At 42.9% G+C, this 19,297-nt stretch overlaps 1 protein-coding gene across 1 annotated transcript; it reads right to left on the bottom strand.

The window, feature by feature from the left end:
• Positions 1 to 5,428: 5,428 nt before the first annotated feature.
• Positions 5,429 to 7,462, bottom strand: LOC110534079 (transcription factor HES-1). The gene is given in 6 exon segments (XM_021618773.2): positions 5,429 to 6,026; positions 6,029 to 6,068; positions 6,070 to 6,260; positions 6,567 to 6,654; positions 6,794 to 6,889; positions 7,036 to 7,462. Coding segments are annotated over 6 exon segments (801 nt in total). The 5' UTR covers positions 7,144 to 7,462; the 3' UTR covers positions 5,429 to 5,748.
• Between the last annotated feature and the right edge of the window lie 11,835 nt (positions 7,463 to 19,297).

Below are 19,297 nucleotides of genomic sequence, written 5' to 3'. Positions count from 1 at the left end.
TAACTCTGGCAGTTTTTGTTGCCATCCTGTACCTGTCCCGCAGGTGTGATGTTCGGATGTACCGATCTTGTGCTGGTGTTGTTACACGTGGTCTGCCACTGCGAGGAGGATCAGCTGTCCGTCCTGTCTCCCTGTAGTGCTGTCTTAGGCGTCTCACAGTACAGACATTGCAATTTATTGCCCTGGCCCCATCTGCAGTCCTCATTCCCCTTGCAGCATGCATAAGGCACGTTCACACAGATGTGCAGGGACCCTGGGCATCTTTATTTTGGTGTTTTTCAGAATCAGTAGAAAGGCCTCTTTAGTGTACTAAGTTTTCATAACTGACCTTAACCTTTATTTAACCAGGTAGGCCAGTTGAGAACAAGTTCTCATTTATAACTGCGACCTGGCCAGGATAAAACAAAGCAGTGCGACAAAAACAACAACACAGAGTTACACATGAACAAACGTACAGTCAATAACACAATAGAAAAGGAAAATAGAAAGATCTATATACAGTGTGTGCAAATGTAGAAGAGTGGGAAGGTAGGCAATAAATAAGACAGAGGCGAAATAATTACAATTTAGCATTAATACTGGGGTGATAGACGTGCAGATGATGACGTGCAAGTAGAGATACTGGGGTACAAAAGAGCAAGAGTGTAAGTAATAATATGGGGATGAGGTAGTTGGGTGGGCTATTTACAGATTGGCTGTGTACAGGTACTGTGATCGGTAAGCTGCTCTGACAGCTGATGCTTAAAGTTAGTGAGGGAGATATAAGACTCCAACTTCAGAGATTTTTGCAATTTGTTTCAGTCATTGGCAGTAGAGAACTGGAAGGAAAGGCGGCCAAAGAAAGTGTTGGCTTTGGGGGATGACCAGTGCAATAGACCTGCTGGAGCGCGTGCTATGGGTGGGTGTTGCTATGGTGACCAGTAAGCTGAGAGAAGGCGGGGCTTTACCCAGCAAAGACTTATAGATGACCTGGAGCCAGTGGGTTTGGCGACGGATATGTAGTGAGAGCCAGCCAACAAGAGCATTCCAGTGGTGGGTAGTATATGGGGCTTTGGTGACAAAACGGAAGGCACTGTGATCAACTACATCCAGTTTGCTGAGTAGAGTGTTGGAGGATATTTTGTAAATGACATCGCCTTAGTCAAGGATCGGTAGGTTAGTCAGTTTTACGACGGTATGTTTGGCAGCATGAGTGAAGGAGGCTTTGCTGCGAAATAGGAAGCCAATTCGAGATTTAATTTTGGATTGGAGATGCTTAATTGCTTACCATCTGTAAACTGTTAGTGTCTTAATGACGTTCCACAGGTGCATGTGCAATAATTATTTATGGTTCATTGAACAAGCATGGGAAACAGTGTTTTAACCCTTTACAATGAAGATCTGTGAAGTTATTTAGATTTTACGAATTATCTTTGAAAGGCGGTGTCCTGAAAAAGGGATGCTTCCTTTTTTGCTGTATATATTTGGCCCACTAGGCACTCTAAGTCATCTGGGTAATATTTGGTTGAGACGTTGATCAATGAGATTTCTACCTTTATTCACCCACTCAAAAAGACAGCCAGAAATTAGTTGAATTCACAATGTGTTTTCACTATGCGTTCAACCATCTAAAAGCACAATGAAATTCCAATGGAAAAACAATGTCCTATTTTTTTATTTAGTTGTCGTATAAATGTGTTTTCACAGCGCTTCCAACGATTCAAAAGCACAACAAAGTTCAAATGGGACAGAATGGGTCAGATATTGGGTCAGATATTTTGTAACTTAATGTGTTATCAATGTGTGTTTTATTTTATAGCACAACCAAATGACCTGGATTGTAGTTGAGATTACATTAAAAGTACATATATTATAGCAATTGTAGTATATTATAGCAATTGAGAAGATCTCCACAGACCTGTGGCCTCTGCGATCTTGAACATGCACACTGTGGTTGATTATCAAAGCAACGAAATATCAACATTTGAAGGAGATCTATATTTTGTGACACTGACCTATTCTAGCTTTAATTCCAGTTTGTCTACAAAGTAATAATTGATATGTGGGATGCACGTCTCCATCTCAAACAAAAATCAAAGTTAAATAAAAGGACTAGATCAAATCAAACTTTATATGCACTTTAAATAACGTTTTATTGGATTTAGTCCTATTCTTTAAATTCGATTTTTGGTTGATATGGATACTTGAATCCAACATTTTATTTGTTAACTTGAAGATTAAATTTGAAATCAACCAAAGCTTGAAACCCTAGGCCTGTATATGCATTGTCTATTAGTTGAACACTGGGAATTGAATTGAAACAATAGCTGTTGATGACTTCGCAAATGCTTTATAGGCCTAAATAGCATAATTTATTAAATATGACTTATAGGGTTACATTTGATTTCTCTGTAAAACCTATGCTTTGGTATGACTTTGACAGCAACAGTGAATCTATTCAGTTATTAAGAGATCTCCCAATAATCATTCTCATGATAGCATATTGGTAGTAGTAGTCAGTGACAAATAACAAAGCTAAACCTGGCACAGCTTGGTTAAAATCCTGGATGGGAGACCAAAACTGGATAGTGGTGTAGATACTGTAGATTAACTCTCTGGTAGAAGGTGCTGCCCATGGCTATTGTTTTTTAAAGATCTGACATTGTTTCAAAGGTAGAAATTCAACATAGGTTTGTCTATATCGAAAATTGGTTACCATGACATAATGTTGTGTTTGAAATGTTACCCTCAAAACAGTTTACATTGATTACTATTTTCAAATCCAATGTATTTTCCACGTAGATTCCACGTCACAATATCGTGACAAATTTCGTTGTTACAAGTGGCTGATATCTGGTAGTAAGCATTGATCAATACTAACCCAATCAGATTGCACTTCCTTGCGGTGTTGCTAGATGGCGCACGTGACTTCTAAAATCCTTGAACACGCACAATCTCCACTGTGAAAAGTGAAATGAGCCATCCCTCTCAAACTTCATTTTTAATCTTCAGAAGAGGCTCATGTCAAATTTTCAAACATTTTGACACATTGTCAACAATATCATAATCTGATGGTGGGAGTAAAATAGTTTTCTTTGATGACCCACAAATGAAAATATTACATTTGCATTCGAGGTATGAAGGCCAGTTAAGGCAGCAAACAGCGAGAGAGTTGTTGATATAATACTTATAACTCAAAGCTACTGATAATATTATTGAAGGGCATCTCATGGCCATATTATCTTGCATATGTGATCTGTGAGAAATGTAATTTTATCAAACTGGTATTCCCTTCAGGCCTCAAGGTTATACACTACATGACCAAAAGGATGTGGACACTTGCTTATCGAACGTATCATTCCAAAATCATGGGGATTGATATGGAGTTGGTCCCCCCTTGGCTGTAATAACAGCCTCCACTCTTCTGGGAAGGCTTTCCACTAGATATTGGAACATTGCTGCAGGGCTTGCTTCCATTCAGCCACAAGAGCATTAGTGAGGTTGGGCACATTAAATGCACATTACATTAACTTTTTATTATAAACTGTGATTGCTTTTTGTAATGTGTGTTTTTCTTATAGCAGTTTATTTGTTTTAATCTTTTTAATCTTCATCTTGTACATTTTCTGTGTTTTAATTTTGTTTGGTTTTAAATTCTTATTAATTGCTGTGTTGTTTTATTGTTGGATCACAGGGCACTACTGTAAAATAGACTGTCTCAGCTTGTTTCCCCTGTTTAAATAAAGGTTAATCATAAAAAAAATTATGGGCGATTAGACCTGGCTCACAGTCAGTGTTCCAATTCATCCCAAAAGTGTTTGATGGGGTTGAGGTCAGGGCTCAAGTTCTGTGCAGGCCAGTCAAGTTCTTCCACACCGATCTTGACAAAGCATTTCTGTATGTACCTTGCTTTGTGCATGAGGGCATTGTCATGCTGAAACAGGAAAGGGTCTTCCCCAAACTGTTTCCACATAGTTTGAAGCACAGAATTGTCTAGAATGTAATTGTTTGCTGTAGCTTTAACATTTCCCTTCACTGGAACTAAGGGGCCTAGCCCGAAGCATAAAAAAAGCGTCCAAGACTATTTGTTCTCCTCCACCAAACTTTACAGTTGGCACTATGCATTGGGGTAGGTAGTGTTCTCCTGGCATCCGCCAAACCCAGATTCATCAGCTGGACTCCCAGATGGTGAAGCATGATTCATCACTGCAGAGAACATGTTTCCACTGCTCCAGAGTCCAATGGTGGCGAGCTTTACACCACTCCAGCTGGACCTTGGCATTGCGCTTGTGTGGGGCTGCTGGCCATGGAGAACACGCTCCTGACAAAAACTGTTATTGTGCTGACGTTGCTTCCAGTCAGTTTGGAACTCGGTACTGAGTGTTGCAACCGAGTACAGACAATTTCTGAGCGCTACGTACATCAGCACTCAGCGGCCCCATTCTGTGAGCTTGTGCGGCCTACCACTTCGCAGCTGAGCCGTTACTGATAGACTTCACAATAAAAGCACTTGCATTTGACCGGGGCAGCTCTAACAGGGCAAAAATGTGATGAACTGACATGTTGGAAAGGAGGCATCCAATGATGGAGCAATGTTGAAAGTCACTGAGTTTTTCAGTAAGGCCACTCTACTGCCAGTGTTTGTCTATGGAGATTGCATGGTTGTGTGCTCGATTTTATACATCTGTCAGCAACAGGTGTGGCTGAAATAGCTGAATCCGCTCATTTGAAGGGGTGTCCACATACATGTGTATATATCGTGTATTTTCTCATAATTTCACATGTTCAGTGAAGTTTCCCACTTCTCTCCTGTCTAGGATCTCGCCACGCACAACTGGACTGATACACCTGGTCAACTCTTGTTCAAAACGTATGGAATTTAGCAGACATTCTTATCCCAATTAGGGATAAGTTCCTTGCTCAAGGGCACATCGACAAATTGCTCACCTAGTCGGCTTGTGGAATTGAACCATCAATCTTTACTGGCCCAACGCTCTTAACGGCTAGGCTACCTGCCACCAGTTTCTTATGGATGTAGCCAGAAGCAACAGCTTTGTGTGATGGCATTAGGCAAAAGCGTGTTTATAAATCCAGCTCCACTTCACAGTCTATTACACTTGTAGGCAAGTTTTGTTGCGTAACATTCTAAAATTTTACGCAACATATGCCTAAATTCTGACCCATTCCTGGCGCAACAAGTGCATGTGTGTGTGATATTCCTGTGGTTTGAATGTGCATGAGTTTTGCGCGCGCAAGAATACATTACGCACAGTCAATATCAAATTTGACTTTTACACTAACATATTAGTAGAATAGGATAGCTATTTTCTCTTGGAAATTGTAGGTCGATAATATATTATTCTCAAGTGTATCTAAAGTTCAAAACAAATGCAGCCTAAAGTAATTATTTGGTGATTAGGCTTAAAACATAGATAAGCGCACAATAATGTTTTTCAATATCTTTACAAATTTATTTTTCTTCCAAAATGAAGAATAACGTAAAGTGCATTCAACATATCTTTGGTATCGCGCAATAAAAAAAAGACACCTCGAATATAAAAATGCAGTGAACAGACTTCAACAATACAAAAATCTAATTTCAATATGAACTTCACTCCCATATAGGCTATACAAATATAGTGCATCATCTTTTCATCTTAACACGTTGAAAATACAAAAACAGAATCCAAACATCATTAATGTAACATCAAACATAGAAGAACTAAGTGTCATTATAAAAAGTATTTTCGATAGGTCCTTTTTTTTGTTCTACCAGGGTCGCCACACTGAGTCCGAGTTGCCTGTCGGTGCACCGGGGGACACCGCTGCTGGGACAGGCGTGTTGACCTGGTTCGCGTACACGGGGATAACGGGACCGTTGGGCGTAAAAGCTGCATTGGGGATAAGGAAGGCGAATTGTCCATCTGTGGCAGGTACGAGGTGGAAGCCGCCGTATACTTTTGTTGTTTCTGGTGACATGCTCTGGGGAGAGCCACCTTTACAAGGCAGGGGCATCACGTTGCCCTGTGGAGATGAGTTGGGGATATGTACCATGGACTGGCCGAAGGCGCGGTGGGGAGGCCCGGTAGGGATCTGGTGCTGCGTGGGGTAGTTCATAGCGTTGATCTGCGTCATGCAGCTGGCCAAGTGACCGAGAAGCCGCGTCCTGACCTCGGTGTTAACCCCTTCGCAGGTGGACAGGAACCGGGTGACTTCATTTGTGCACTCGCTGAATCCAGCTGTGTATTTCCCTAGCACGGTGGGATCAGAGTTCAAAGCAGCTGTGTGAGAAAGAGAGAAAATGATAAGCCACTGAGAATAACAACAGCATAATAACGACAACTTAAATTCCAAACATGAACATAAAACTAAACATATACATTACGAAGCTCACCCAATGGTTACGATAAATTAGCTATTTAGTTAGTCCATACAATTAGCTACATTTAGAGAGACTTCTTGGGAGAGAGGATGCGGGACAAGTATGTAAACGGAGTACTTCATTCTAACATGATCTAAACCGCAGACGGAAGTCTGGAAGAAATCATCCCGGGTATTCACCCACCAGAACAGTCCCAGTGACTTACCAGTCATCTGAGCTCTCTGGAGGTTCCGGAGATGTTTTACGGTCATCTCCAGGATATCCGCCTTTTCAAGTTTCGAGTGTCTGGAACTCTGTAATATGAAGAAGGCACATTGTTAGGATTGAAGATAGAATACTTTCTTATTAAAGTTGATGTTTTTAATAAAGTAAATCTATAACTGTGATTGTAATATTTCATTTGTTGTGAGAGAAAAAAAATGTAATACTTACATCTTTTTTGAGCGCATCCAGGATAAGAGTTTTCAACTGTCCCAAGCTTTCGTTGATTCTGGCTCTTCTCCTTTTCTCCATGATAGGTTTGGATGACTAAAGAAAATAAATATAATACATTGTTAGAATGGTGGGACTTGCTCAAGGTGAAGGAAAAGTTCGTGTTGTGCTATACTAGCCCGTGCGTAATTTTGGAGTGACAGAATATCCGCGTTTCTAAGATGCTTTGACCGACTACTAACCTTCCTGTGCTCGGAAGCCGTCTTGGGTTTATCAGGTGTTGTGTTCATGCTGGCTGTAGTAGCAGCAACAGGAGAGACTGATGTCTTTTCCATTATATCGGCAGGCATCTTCGGTCTGTCTGAAATTTCCCACAAGAGCAACGGCAACTCGGTATTACAGTCCACTGTTGGTGGTTATTGACAAGTAGTCGGCACCTATTCACAGTACCCTCTTATGAAATTCCAAATTCCGGAAAAACTAAATCCTTTTTAGGTGGTAGCGCACCTCTGTGCGAGAGACAAGCGTCCCCAAGTCAGTCAGTCGCAAGCTGAACGATGTCACGGAATCGAGAAATCACTGTCTGCCAGCGGACGCTGCGTCTGTGGCGCTTCTTGCTGGTCTTATTTATATCTAGGACTGCACGCGAACGGCTCGTGTGAAACTTCCAAAACTTTCTTTCCCACAGTAACTTTCTACCAATCAGTGCGAGGGACACGCGGCCGGAGGGGAGGATGGCTCGTGGTCGCCGCCCTTCCATTGGTTGTTTGGAGTTTGAGCGGGCGGCCAATGGCGGGGGCCGGGTTTAAGGCACGACCGGGACTGCCTTCAATCATTCAGTTTACATATTAACACTTGAGCCCCTGACTACCACCCAGCGCAGAGAATGCAGGGTTGACTTGATTCGGCATGTTGCTCCACCAACTTTAAGGCAGTACGCACAGGAGTCGGGAGGGATAAACTCCACCCAAGATACTAGAGGCTAACAATTACATGTTCCACATAGCCTACATCTAATTGTATTATACTTCCACATACGTGTGGACTACAAACCAGTGTAAATGCGTAATTACACCGAACATATAGCCCATTCCAACTACGGAGTAAAATAAGAATTGCCTAGATAATTTATGCAATGGTTCACGACACTTATGTAGTGTTCTTAATTACAGTGTAGCCTAATTAAGCTTGATGGGCTATAGTGTAATAACCTATTAATGCTACATTTTATATCATGTAAATTAACTTGGGAAAAAATAACCTGGCTTCTCCTATTAGACTGCCTTGTGTTGCTGTAGCCTAAGGCTGAGAACTACACCCTCGATTAAGTTTGCGCTTTGGGAGTTCAAAAATCAACTCAACTCTAACCAGCCAAGATCGGAGCATTAATTATTTAATGAGCGCCCGCCGCTGTACAAATTTGGCATTTTGACATCTGTCGGCATGCGAACGCGGAGCACTTGCCAGGATGTTTTATGAGCATGGTGGTTAAGGTTTGGCGGCCGGGCTAGGGGTGGCGGTGGTGGTTTACATTAGAGAGAAGGTAAATAGCAGCTGCTGTTTTAAAAGCCTGGGAAAAACACGCCTACCGAGAGCTCGATCGGCCTTATCGGAATGCGAGCCAGAGCAGAGATATTTCTGAGTGGGAGCACAAGATTAGAGCGATGCCTTGCCTGCCTTTCTTTTGGTCGGGCAGCAGTTAGTAGGCAACGCATTGAAGGTCATAATTTAATTTCCTTATCCTTATCAGAAAGTCAGACCCGAACTCCAGTTGTAAATGGTTATAATTGCCCCCATACAGATAGTATTAACACATACATTTTAGTAATTCACAAAACATGTATTAGCTTGTTTAAATAGCCTATAGACTCCAGTATACTTGAAGTGAATAGCCACTTCATTTCAGAAAATGTGAGTGCTTAAAGCCGAATAGCATCCTGAAGTTTTGTAAATACAAGTTTAAAAGTCCATGATGTCTAATTGTATTAGTTTCTAAACATAATATTTTACACAATAATTATGTTCTGTGCACAATACATTAATATTAGCATACAAACGTTATTCGGTTAATGACCAAACGGAGGGGGCCGGTGTGTGTGTGCTCTGGGTTCTCTCTCGCCCCGGGAGGTCGCGCTCGCTCCTCAGCGGGCTGCCTGGTCGTCTGGTGTGCGGGCGTGATCTCCAGCTGCTGTAAAACCCCGCGACACGTGGCGCGCAAGCGACGGGAGAAGGCGCTGCTCTTTGGCTTGCTGCCTGCAGCTGCGGGACTTCGCTTGCGGCTTCGCGCAAGATCATGAATTTAATATGCTCACCAGAGAGCGCTGCCCAAAGGAGCACTCGAGCTGTAAACTTTCACTGGCACCTAAATCAAATAATGCATAAAATGTGATACTTTTGAAAATGGAATACATAGGGTATCAATTCAGGCTATTATGTTTTTTTGCGTAATTGCGCAAACATTCGTTTTTGGTAAGGGCCCAATAGGTCTAAATATTATTCTGTAAAATCAGTAAGCATAGAAATAATAACATGTATTATAATTGAACATATATTTGTATAATATCCATGAGTTCTTCATGTCCACTTAAGCTACTTCAACACCAATACAGGAGTGTAGCTCAGTAACAGCACTCCATTAGTCTTGGACGCACACCCGAGTCATTTCGCCATATGCAACTCACATAGTTCCTAAACAAATGTACTGACGTTAAAGAACACAAAATATAGGTTCTGAAACCCTCTTCGCCTGATTTACTTTCTCACGCTCTTGTTCCAAGAGGTCTCTAGCGCTGAATTGAGTCACGGAGCCATGGGTCTTATCCGCTGCACCTGGCCGCCTCCAGGAGTGTCACCTGCTGCTATGGGTCAACTCCACTTTCACGAAATAGCTCTGCGAAACCGTTTGAGTAACAACCCAAACGGATGCTATTGTAAAAACGTTGTTCTCACACGATCATTGACGGGATGTCTTTAGCTATTAATTATTTGAAACGGCAAACATTGAGTAAAACGAAAAGGGCTATATTGATTTGAAATTTGTAATGTATATTTTTTAAAAAAACAACGTTATTACTACTTTCTTAACATGTTAGAGTGGGTCACCCAAACAGTCACACCCTGCTTCTCTCTCTCTCTCTCTTTACCTGCCCCCCCCCCCTCTTCTGCCCTCTCCCCACAATCTCTCCCAGTCTCCCTCCACTCTCCCCTGTAATTCCCCCCCCCCCCTCTCTTCCCTTTCTCTCATCCACCACTCCCTCCATCCCATGCCTATTATCTTTATTGAGGCATCTCGACCATGGACCTCCACACTGCAATAATGCAATCAGAGGGGCCGATTACGGGGCTAAAGTGCGTGTGAAAGTGATAGATATTGTGCTCACAAACAATCTGGCACTTTATCACAGACAACTCGTGCATTAATGCATAAGCCATTGGTGAGCAAAGGTAGCGACTGCCAACAAGCCCTGTTAAAAGTGGTGAGACAGGGGTGAGGTGCCCATGCCAGGGCTGGCTGGATGGGGGAGATGTAGACAGGGGGGAGTGGTACTGGGGGTGCTACACATTGGTGGTGAATGGGGATAGTTACTCCCATATTTCTCCATTTTGGTTCAGTGGTTGCCAGTAGCGATGCGTGGGTAAAATCACCTGGGAACCCAAGCCAAAAAAATAGAAACCTATTACAACCAAAGTGTTGTGAAAATTGCGTTGTTTGCTCTATAACCTATTAGTTCATGTGCCTTGCGATCATGTTATATAGGCCTAAGGCCGAGACAATAAGAAGACTATAAGAATACATTCAACCACACATTTGTTTCATAACAAAACCAGAGAGTGACCTCTGTCTGGTGAAGTCCACAAAGCATATTGCATTTAACAAACAGTTAGATCAAGCAAGTTAATGTTTCCAACATTTTCACACTACTTAATAAACAACTATTGATTTGGAACCATAAAAAGTTACAGCAAGTCACAAAGAAAACAGGAGCTGCCTCCACTATTCCAGCACCATTTAAACGTTGTTTTATTTTTTATTTAACCTTTATTTAAACAGGCAAGTCAATTTAAGAACAAATTCTTATTTACAATGAGGCCTACCCCGGCCAAACCCGAACGACACTGGCCCAATTATGCACCACCCTATGGGACTCTCAATAACGGCCAGTTGTGATACAGCCTGGATTCGAACCAGGGTGTCTGTAGTGGCGCCTCTAGTACTGAGATGCAGTGCCTTAGACTTAAACATCTTCAAATCACCTCATCTAATACAGTGACAACTAAAATATGCCAAAAATAATTTAGTCCAATCAACTTTAGCTAAATATGATGTGGCTGTCCATGGTTCTGATTTGTGTGTGTGCTAGCTAGCCTAACTTGCTTTCATGGGTAACATTAGCTAGTTAACATTAGCCTTCTACATCTAGCTATATATTGAGCTTCCATCCTCTCAGGCCAGGGGCATGTTGTGTGAATTTATGGTTGGATCAGAATCGCTGTTATAATCGTTGACCAGTAGGGAGAACTAAGTAAAACTACAAGTCCAAATCTCTATCTCCATCCATGGCTAATTTAGGAAAGGACCAATTTTAGCTAGCCAGCTTGCCACCGGAGGATAACAACATAACAAGATGCAACAATTCAAGTTGTTTCTGTCAATGACGAATGGCTCTCGAAGTGATGTGATTGGAGTGAAGCCAAATCCAAACTGGCTTCCATTGACACTTTTTTTTGGTGTACCAGGACCATTCACAGTTGAGCTCAATCCATTTAGCTCAATGCTGATTGGCTATTATTATTATTTTTAAATATCAAGGGAGGCTAAATGCTCGCTGGCTTCCCTTGGATTCAATGCTACAGGCGACAACAGTGTCATACTATTTTTGACCAGACAGCATCAGATAGATGGGCTATACATACAGAGACAGAGAGGCGCTGTTTCACTCGCTCGGATGCTTTCTCCAGTGAGATATATTCAGCCTCTTGCGAATTGAAGGAAAATTATGAAAACACAGAGAGACAAAAGATACATTACCATATGGTTTTTTTTTTTTTCATTTTTCTTCGTGCATTTTTGGGCGAAGCCTATCTTCCCTTGGCATCCAAGAATACACGTCACTGGTGGTTGTCAAGGCGCTGTGAGGTCGCCTAAGCAGAGAGCTCCTGTAGGCAACATTTATAAATATTATATCGCTTTAACGGTTTTAAAATAGCCTTTTTTTCTATTAACTTAATATGTTTTTTTTTATAACTTGAGGGTTGATGTAAAAAATGAGCTGGTAACCCATGGAGTTGCAGGACTGGTGATGGCAGGACTGTTTATGTGGCTATTTGAATGATGAAACAACACAGCATAAGCTTTAATTCCACCTGCCCCAGAGCCTGAAAGACAAAGGTGTAAACTACTTTTAAGTACAACATAAGACGTTTTTTGGGGAATCTGTACTTTACTTTACTATTTACATTTTTGACAACTTTTACTATTACTTCACTACATTCATAAATAAAATACTTTACTTTTTACTCCATACATTTTCCCTGACAAGTAAAAGTACTTGTTACATTTTGAATGTTTAGCAGGACTGTAACGGCATTCTTCCTCTTCTTCTGAGGAGGAGAAGCGAGAAGGATCGGAGGACCAATACGCAGCGTGGTAAGTGTCCATAATGTTTATTTAAAGACATAAACTGAACACTACAAAACAATAAACGTGAAACGAACGAAACCGAAACAGTACCGTGTGGCAACAAACACTCACACGGAAACAAACACCCACAAACCAACAGTGAAACCCAGGCTACCTAAGTATGATTCTCAATCAGAGACAACTAACGACACCTGCCTCTGATTGAGAACCATACTAGGCCGAAACAGAAACCAAACATTGAAAAACAAACATAGACTGCCCACCCCAACTCACGCCCTGACCATACTAAATAAAGACAAAACAAAGGAAATAAAGGTCAGAACATGACAAGGACAGTAAGTTGGTTAAATTCACACAATTATCAAGAGAACACCTGGTCATCCCTACTGCCTCTGATCTGGCGGACTCACTAAACACACATGCATCTTTTGTAAATAATGTCTGAGTGTTGGAGTGTGCCCCTGGCTATCTGTATATTTTAAAAACAAGAAAATAGTGCTGTCTGCTTTGCTTAATATAAAGAATTTAAAATGATTTATACTTTTACTTTTGATAGTTAACCCTTGTGTTGTCTTAAGGGTAAAACATGACCCACCACTATGTTTAACAGCAGAGAAAACCCCCTAAATTATATTTATTCAACTTGAAATTTGATGACTTTTCCTGGAGTGACCCCAACATTAGAAAAAGTGAAACATCGCCTTTGTTCATATTTCCATGAAAGCTGTACACCAGCAGGGTACAAAGATTGTCTTAGGGTCATTTTTGACCCGGCAGTTATAAAATCATTTTTACACACACACACACACACACACACACACACACACACACACACACACACACACACACACACACACACACACACACACACACACACACACACACACACACACACACACACACACACACACACACACACACACAAAATGAGAAAATGTGTGCTACTGATGGAACTCAGACAAAACTGCAGCATCTCCCCTCCACGACCCCACACATGACTCAAGTTCACAGACAAAATAAAAACTATTCCAGTCAAAATAAACATTTCTTGAAAGCATTGCTTACTAATGAGGAATGCAGTCAGAGGCTATAAATGTGGTGCAGATGACAGTCCCCGCAGTTCTCTCTGCTGAAGCCATGAGTGCACATTTCAGTGCCCAACAGGTCGTATATATGATTTTTTCAGATGTTCAGGAGGAACAAAGGAACAAGGATTTAGAAGAGGAGGAGGTATCTGAAGAAGAAGATGGGGGAAGAATACAACCCAGAGCACGATGCATCATCTTCAGATGAAGAAGAAATCCCCCAAGCTGAAAGAGAGACATATGTCAAAGAACAGCAAAATAACTTGGTCCTTGTCACCATATGACAACCAGGGCAAGATGGCAGCACAAAATGTCATAAGGATGACCCCAGGGCCCACAACACATGCAGTTGCCCATGCCCAGGACATCTCCTCAACATTCTACATGTTCATCACAAGTCATCAAAAAAAATTGTCCTAGAGATTACAAATTTGGAGGGTTTCCGTAAATATGGAGACAACTGGAAAATAATGGATGAGATTGACCTGCGTGCCTACATATGGCTGATAATCTTAGCGGGTGTGTATAGGTCTCAAGGCGAGGCTACATGTAGTCTCTGGAATGCAGAAAGTGGAAGGGCAATTGTCCGTGCCATGATGCCACTGAAAGCCTTTCACACTTTCTCAAGAAGGCTATGATTTGATAACCTTGAGTCAAGACCTGCAAGATATGTGAGAGACAAACTGGCGGCCATAACAGAGGTCTGGGAGAAGTGGGTGGAGCATCTGCCATACCTCTACCACCCTGGGCCTGAAGTAACAGTGGATGAGCAACTGGTTCCATTCAGAGGTAAGTTTTTATTTTCATATCTGTAATGTAAGTGATTTTCACTGTTAATTGTATTATGTATTGCTGTAATATCATTGATTTATGTGATGTTTTCTGTGACACTGACACTAATTACTGATAGTAATCTCTTTTACCAAAAGGTTGCTGTCCTTTCCGGCAGTATTCGCCCAGCAAGCCAGCAAAGTATGGCATCAAGATATGGGTGGCCTGTGACGCACAATCCAGCTATGCTTGGAAGATGCAAGTCTACACAGGGAAGCCGACCAGTGGAGGCCCAGAGAAGAACCAGAGGATGCGGGTTGTGCTTGATGTGACAGATGGACTGAGTGGGCACAATGTCACGTGTGACAATTTCTTTACCTCTCTCTCTGCGTTGTGTAGAGGGAAAACCCAGATATTCACAACGTTTGTGATGAATGACAGGTTGTTTCTTCATGCTAAATAGATTTGGGGTTTAAAATTCAAATAAGCTGCTTTATTTTAGGGGTTTAGTGAAGGCGGGTAATTTTTGTCCCTTAGGACAAGGGGAGTATACAGAATGTTAAGACTACAAAAGACTTAAGTATATTTTAGCAATTACATTTACATTTCATACTTAAGTATATTTAAAACCAAATAGTTTTAGACTTTTACTCAAGTATTTTACTGGGTGACTTTCACTTTTACTTGAGTAACTTTCTATTAAGGTATCTATACTTCTACTCAAGTATGACAATTGGGTACTTTTTCCACCACTACTGAAAGCATAGCCACAGGAAGTAGGGGTGGTGAGGGTATTTAGGCACCCCCTGATAAATCAAAATTAAAAAGTAATAATATTTTTCAATTTTTTTTTGATTATTTTTTTAAAATAAATGAGTAAATTGGGCATGACTATTACTCTATTATTAGTATATTATTGTATTATTACTGTATTAGTGGCTAAAAATAATATATATATTTTTTCATGTTTGTTTTTTACAGCAACTTTGAGATTATGTTTGAATGAAAAGTGCCATATTAAATATATCCATTATTATTATACAGTATCATAATATAAATCTCTGAGAAGTTGAGAAAAGTGCGGTGTGTGTTATCATTGGGAGTGCAGTAGGACCTGTACTTCCTTGGCTGCTGGGAGCAAGGGAGCCAAGGCTCGGAGAAAGAGAGAGAGGGGGGGGATCAAAGCAGGGTCTGAAAGAATGGAGGGAGAGAAGAACAGAGATCCTGCAAGCATAGAAAACAGCCAGGGAGGAGAGGAGAGAGAGGAGAAGAGAAGGCGAGGAAAGCGATGAGGAACACACACATACGAACAGCGAAGAGCTGAGGGCCTGAAGGGGCCAGGGAGCAGGGAAAACGTTAAGCAGGGATTCACACTCAGCGTGTCGTATGGCTGGCTAAGAGAAAGAAGAGGTTTAGTTGAAAGCCCTGTGCGCATGCAGGACTGTGTGGACTAGACCCTCTCCTACAGGACTGTGGAGACTAGACCCTCCCCTGCAGGACTGTGTAGATAAGAGCCTCTCCTGCAGGACTGTGTAGACTAGACCCTCTCCTGCAGGACTGTGTAGACTGGACCCTCTCCTACAGGACTGTCTAGATTAGACCCTCTCCTGCAGAACTGTGTAGACTGGACCCTCTTCTGCAGGACTGTCTAGACTAGACCCTCTCCTGCAGAACTGTGTAGACTGGACCCTCTCCTACAGGACTGTGTAGACTGGACCCTCTCCTACAGAACTGTGTAGACTGGACCCTCTCCTGCAGGACTGTGTAGACTGGACCCTCTCCCGCAGGACTGTGTAGATTAGACCCTCTCCTGCAGGACTGTGTAGACTGGACCCTCTCCTGCAGGACTGTCTAGACTGGACCCTCTCCTGCAGAACTGTGTAGACTAGACCCTCTCCGGCAGAACTGTGTAGACTGGACCCTCTCCTGCAGGACTGTGTAGACTGGACCCTCTCCTGCAGGACTGTCTAGACTGGACCCTCTCCTACAGGACTGTGTAGACTGGACCCTGTCCTGCAGGACTGTGTAGACTGGACCCTCTCCTGCAGGACTGTGTAGACTGGACCCTCTCCTGCAGAACTGTGTAGACTGGACCCTCTCCTGCAGGACTGTGTAGACTGGACCCTCTCCTGCAGGACTGTGTAGACTGGATTCTCTCCTGCAGGACTGAGTAGACTGGACCCTCTCCTGCAGGACTGTGTAGACTGAACCCTCTCCTGCAGGACTGTGTAGACTGGACCCTCTCCTGCAGGACTGTCTAGACTGGACCCTCTCCTGCAGAACTGTGTAGACTAGACCCTCTCCGGCAGAACTGTGTAGACTGGACCCTCTCCTGCAGGACTGTGTAGACTGGAACCTCTCCTGCAGGACTGTGTAGACTGGACCCTCTCCTGCAGGACTGTCTAGACTGGACCCTCTCCTACAGGACTGTGTAGACTGGACCCTGTCCTGCAGGACTGTGTAGACTGGACCCTCTCCTGCAGGACTGTGTAGACTGGACCCTCTCCTGCAGGGCTGTCTAGACTAGTCTGCTGCTCTCTCTCTCTCTGATGCTGGGGAGCTCACTCTCCGATGACGGAAGCCAGGATAGGGTCCAGGAGAGGGGTATGGTTAAATGAGGAGGACACAGTTGTACAACTGACTAGGTATCCCCTTTCTTCCTTCAGGGGTCTCTAAACCCCCTCCCCCCTTTTCCACCCCCTCTCCCTCCCTCCCTCCCTCTCTCCCTCCTTCCCTACTTTCCCCATTCACTAATGCCTCTCTGAGCAGGGGCCTGTATTTGCATGTGGGGGAGGCTGCAGAGAATAGAGGTCAAAGTGAGTAAAACAGTGTGTGTGTGTGTGTGTGTGTGTGTGTGTGTGTGTGTGTGTGTGTGTGTGTGTGTGTGTGTGTGTGTGTGTGTGTGTGTGTGTGTGTGTGTGTGTGTGTGTGTGTGTGTGTGTTGATGTTTGGGAGAGGCTCTGGTGAGTTGGGCCAGTTGTGGGGTTGCTCCGCTCTGCTCGCCTGCCGGTCTGCCTATAGGGCCTGGGGCGTGGGAATACTAAGCAACACTGGTATGGAACCAAATGCAAATGTGGAGTAATCAAGATGACTGTTATCTGTCCTGATACAAGTAATCTATTACAGCATATCATCAGCAGCGTCAGATGTTGAAATGGACGTCGGGTTAGATACGCAGTATAAAAAGAAAGACAAAAAGATGCACACTCCACATATGCTCCCAACAATTTGCTGGGTCAACCAATGTTTCAGCACACAGTGCTTTCCTTAGATATACAGTACCATAAATCCATTGAGCTGGACTCAGGGATTGAAACACGATGTCCGGTAGATAATTGTACATGTGCACAGAGCTGGGACTGATAGCCATCCAACCAGTGCTGCAATATTTCTGTACCAGTATTATTCAATTGGTATCTGTTTCGCTTTAGGGGATCAAGTTGGTCCTTTACTACCAATGGTCTCCTTAAAGATGGATCAAAATGAACAAATTCAGCATAGGAATATCAAGACTGGTTCTTCCCCATGTGTCCCAAATGGCACACTATTCCCTATGGGACTTTGGTCAAAAGTAGTGCACTAGATAGGGAATAGGGTACCATTTTGGAATTGGGACATGACCCAAGCTTCTCTTTCATTATTCTAGTGCTCTACGACAGTATATCCATTACATCATCTACAGCTCGTTACCTTGACAAACTTCACGTGAGAAACTTTTTACCGGAGTGTCACAGCAGACGTGTGGCTTGTTTATGGTGAGAGGAGCAATCTAGCTGGCGCATTTGAATCACAGGTGCATAAACTCTGTAAGTTTCCTCCTAGAGAGGCCCCCTTTGTTGACGGTAGATGAGACAAGAGCCTTTGAAGAGCATGGGCGGCTCATTCAGCTGACAGGCATAATGCCGTGGCAATCATTATCCCTAATAGAGGTTGGGTGTAGTGTAAACACACACACACTATAGAGTATTGATGAGGATCTGCCCAATCTATCTCATTCAGCTGACAGGCATAATGCCGTGGCAATCATTATCACTAATAGAGGTTGGGTGTAGTGTAAACACACACACACTATAGAGTATTGATGAGGATCTGCCCAATCTATCTCATTCAGCTGACAGGCATAATGCCGTGGCAACCATTATCCCTAATAGAGGTTGGGTGTAGTGTAAACACACACACACTATAGAGTATTGATGAGGATCTGCCCAATCTATCTCATTCAGCTGACAGGCATAATGCCGTGGCAACCATTATCCCTAATAGAGGTTGGGTGTAGTGTAAACACACACACACTATAGAGTATTGATGAGGATCTGCCCAATCTATCTCATTCAGCTGACAGGCATAATGCCGTGGCAATCATTATCACTAATAGAGGTTGGGTGTAGTGTAAACACACACACACTATAGAGTATTGATGAGGATCTGCCCAATCTATCTCATTCAGCCCCATTCAGCCCCTGTGGTCGGTCCCCTCATATCAGCAACATCAGCACCATTATAGCCCAGATAAAACTTGTTGAGGATTTACATAAAGGCTAAATAATATGTGGAGGTTGTTTTGTGTGTGTGTGTGTGTGTGGGGAGGGGGGGTGGGCATCTGTCATGGGAGAGAGTGGTGGAGGGGTAGAGACTCATGAGGAGCAGGTGAAATGTTTTGACTGTTGAGTTTTAGTAATTTTTCTTGGTAAAGTCACACGTTGTATTTCATTTCTGGATACTGACAATGATCTCTCTTGGGACAGGGGTAAATGTGGAGGGGTAAGTTTGTGGAGGAGGGCAAGAACGGCCTGTTTTCCTCACGCAAGATATTCTCTGATCGCTACTTTTGAATGTGTTCTCCTATTATAAGCAGCTATAAAGTAGTTGTACTAGTGCATCCTCATTAAAATCAAAGTCAGTTCAGAGGTTCAGCGATGCCCTATCAGCCTATCAGCCTGTCAGCCTATCAGCCTGTCAGCCTATCAGCCTATCAGCCTGTCAGCCTATCAGCCTATCAGCCTATCA

The sequence above is a fragment of the Oncorhynchus mykiss genome, chromosome 1 (genome assembly GCF_057628025.1).
Source record: "Oncorhynchus mykiss isolate SJ-2025 chromosome 1, ASM5762802v1, whole genome shotgun sequence".
Classification (NCBI taxonomy): domain Eukaryota; kingdom Metazoa; phylum Chordata; class Actinopteri; order Salmoniformes; family Salmonidae; genus Oncorhynchus; species Oncorhynchus mykiss.
This window is presented reverse-complemented; position numbering and strand designations above follow the sequence as displayed.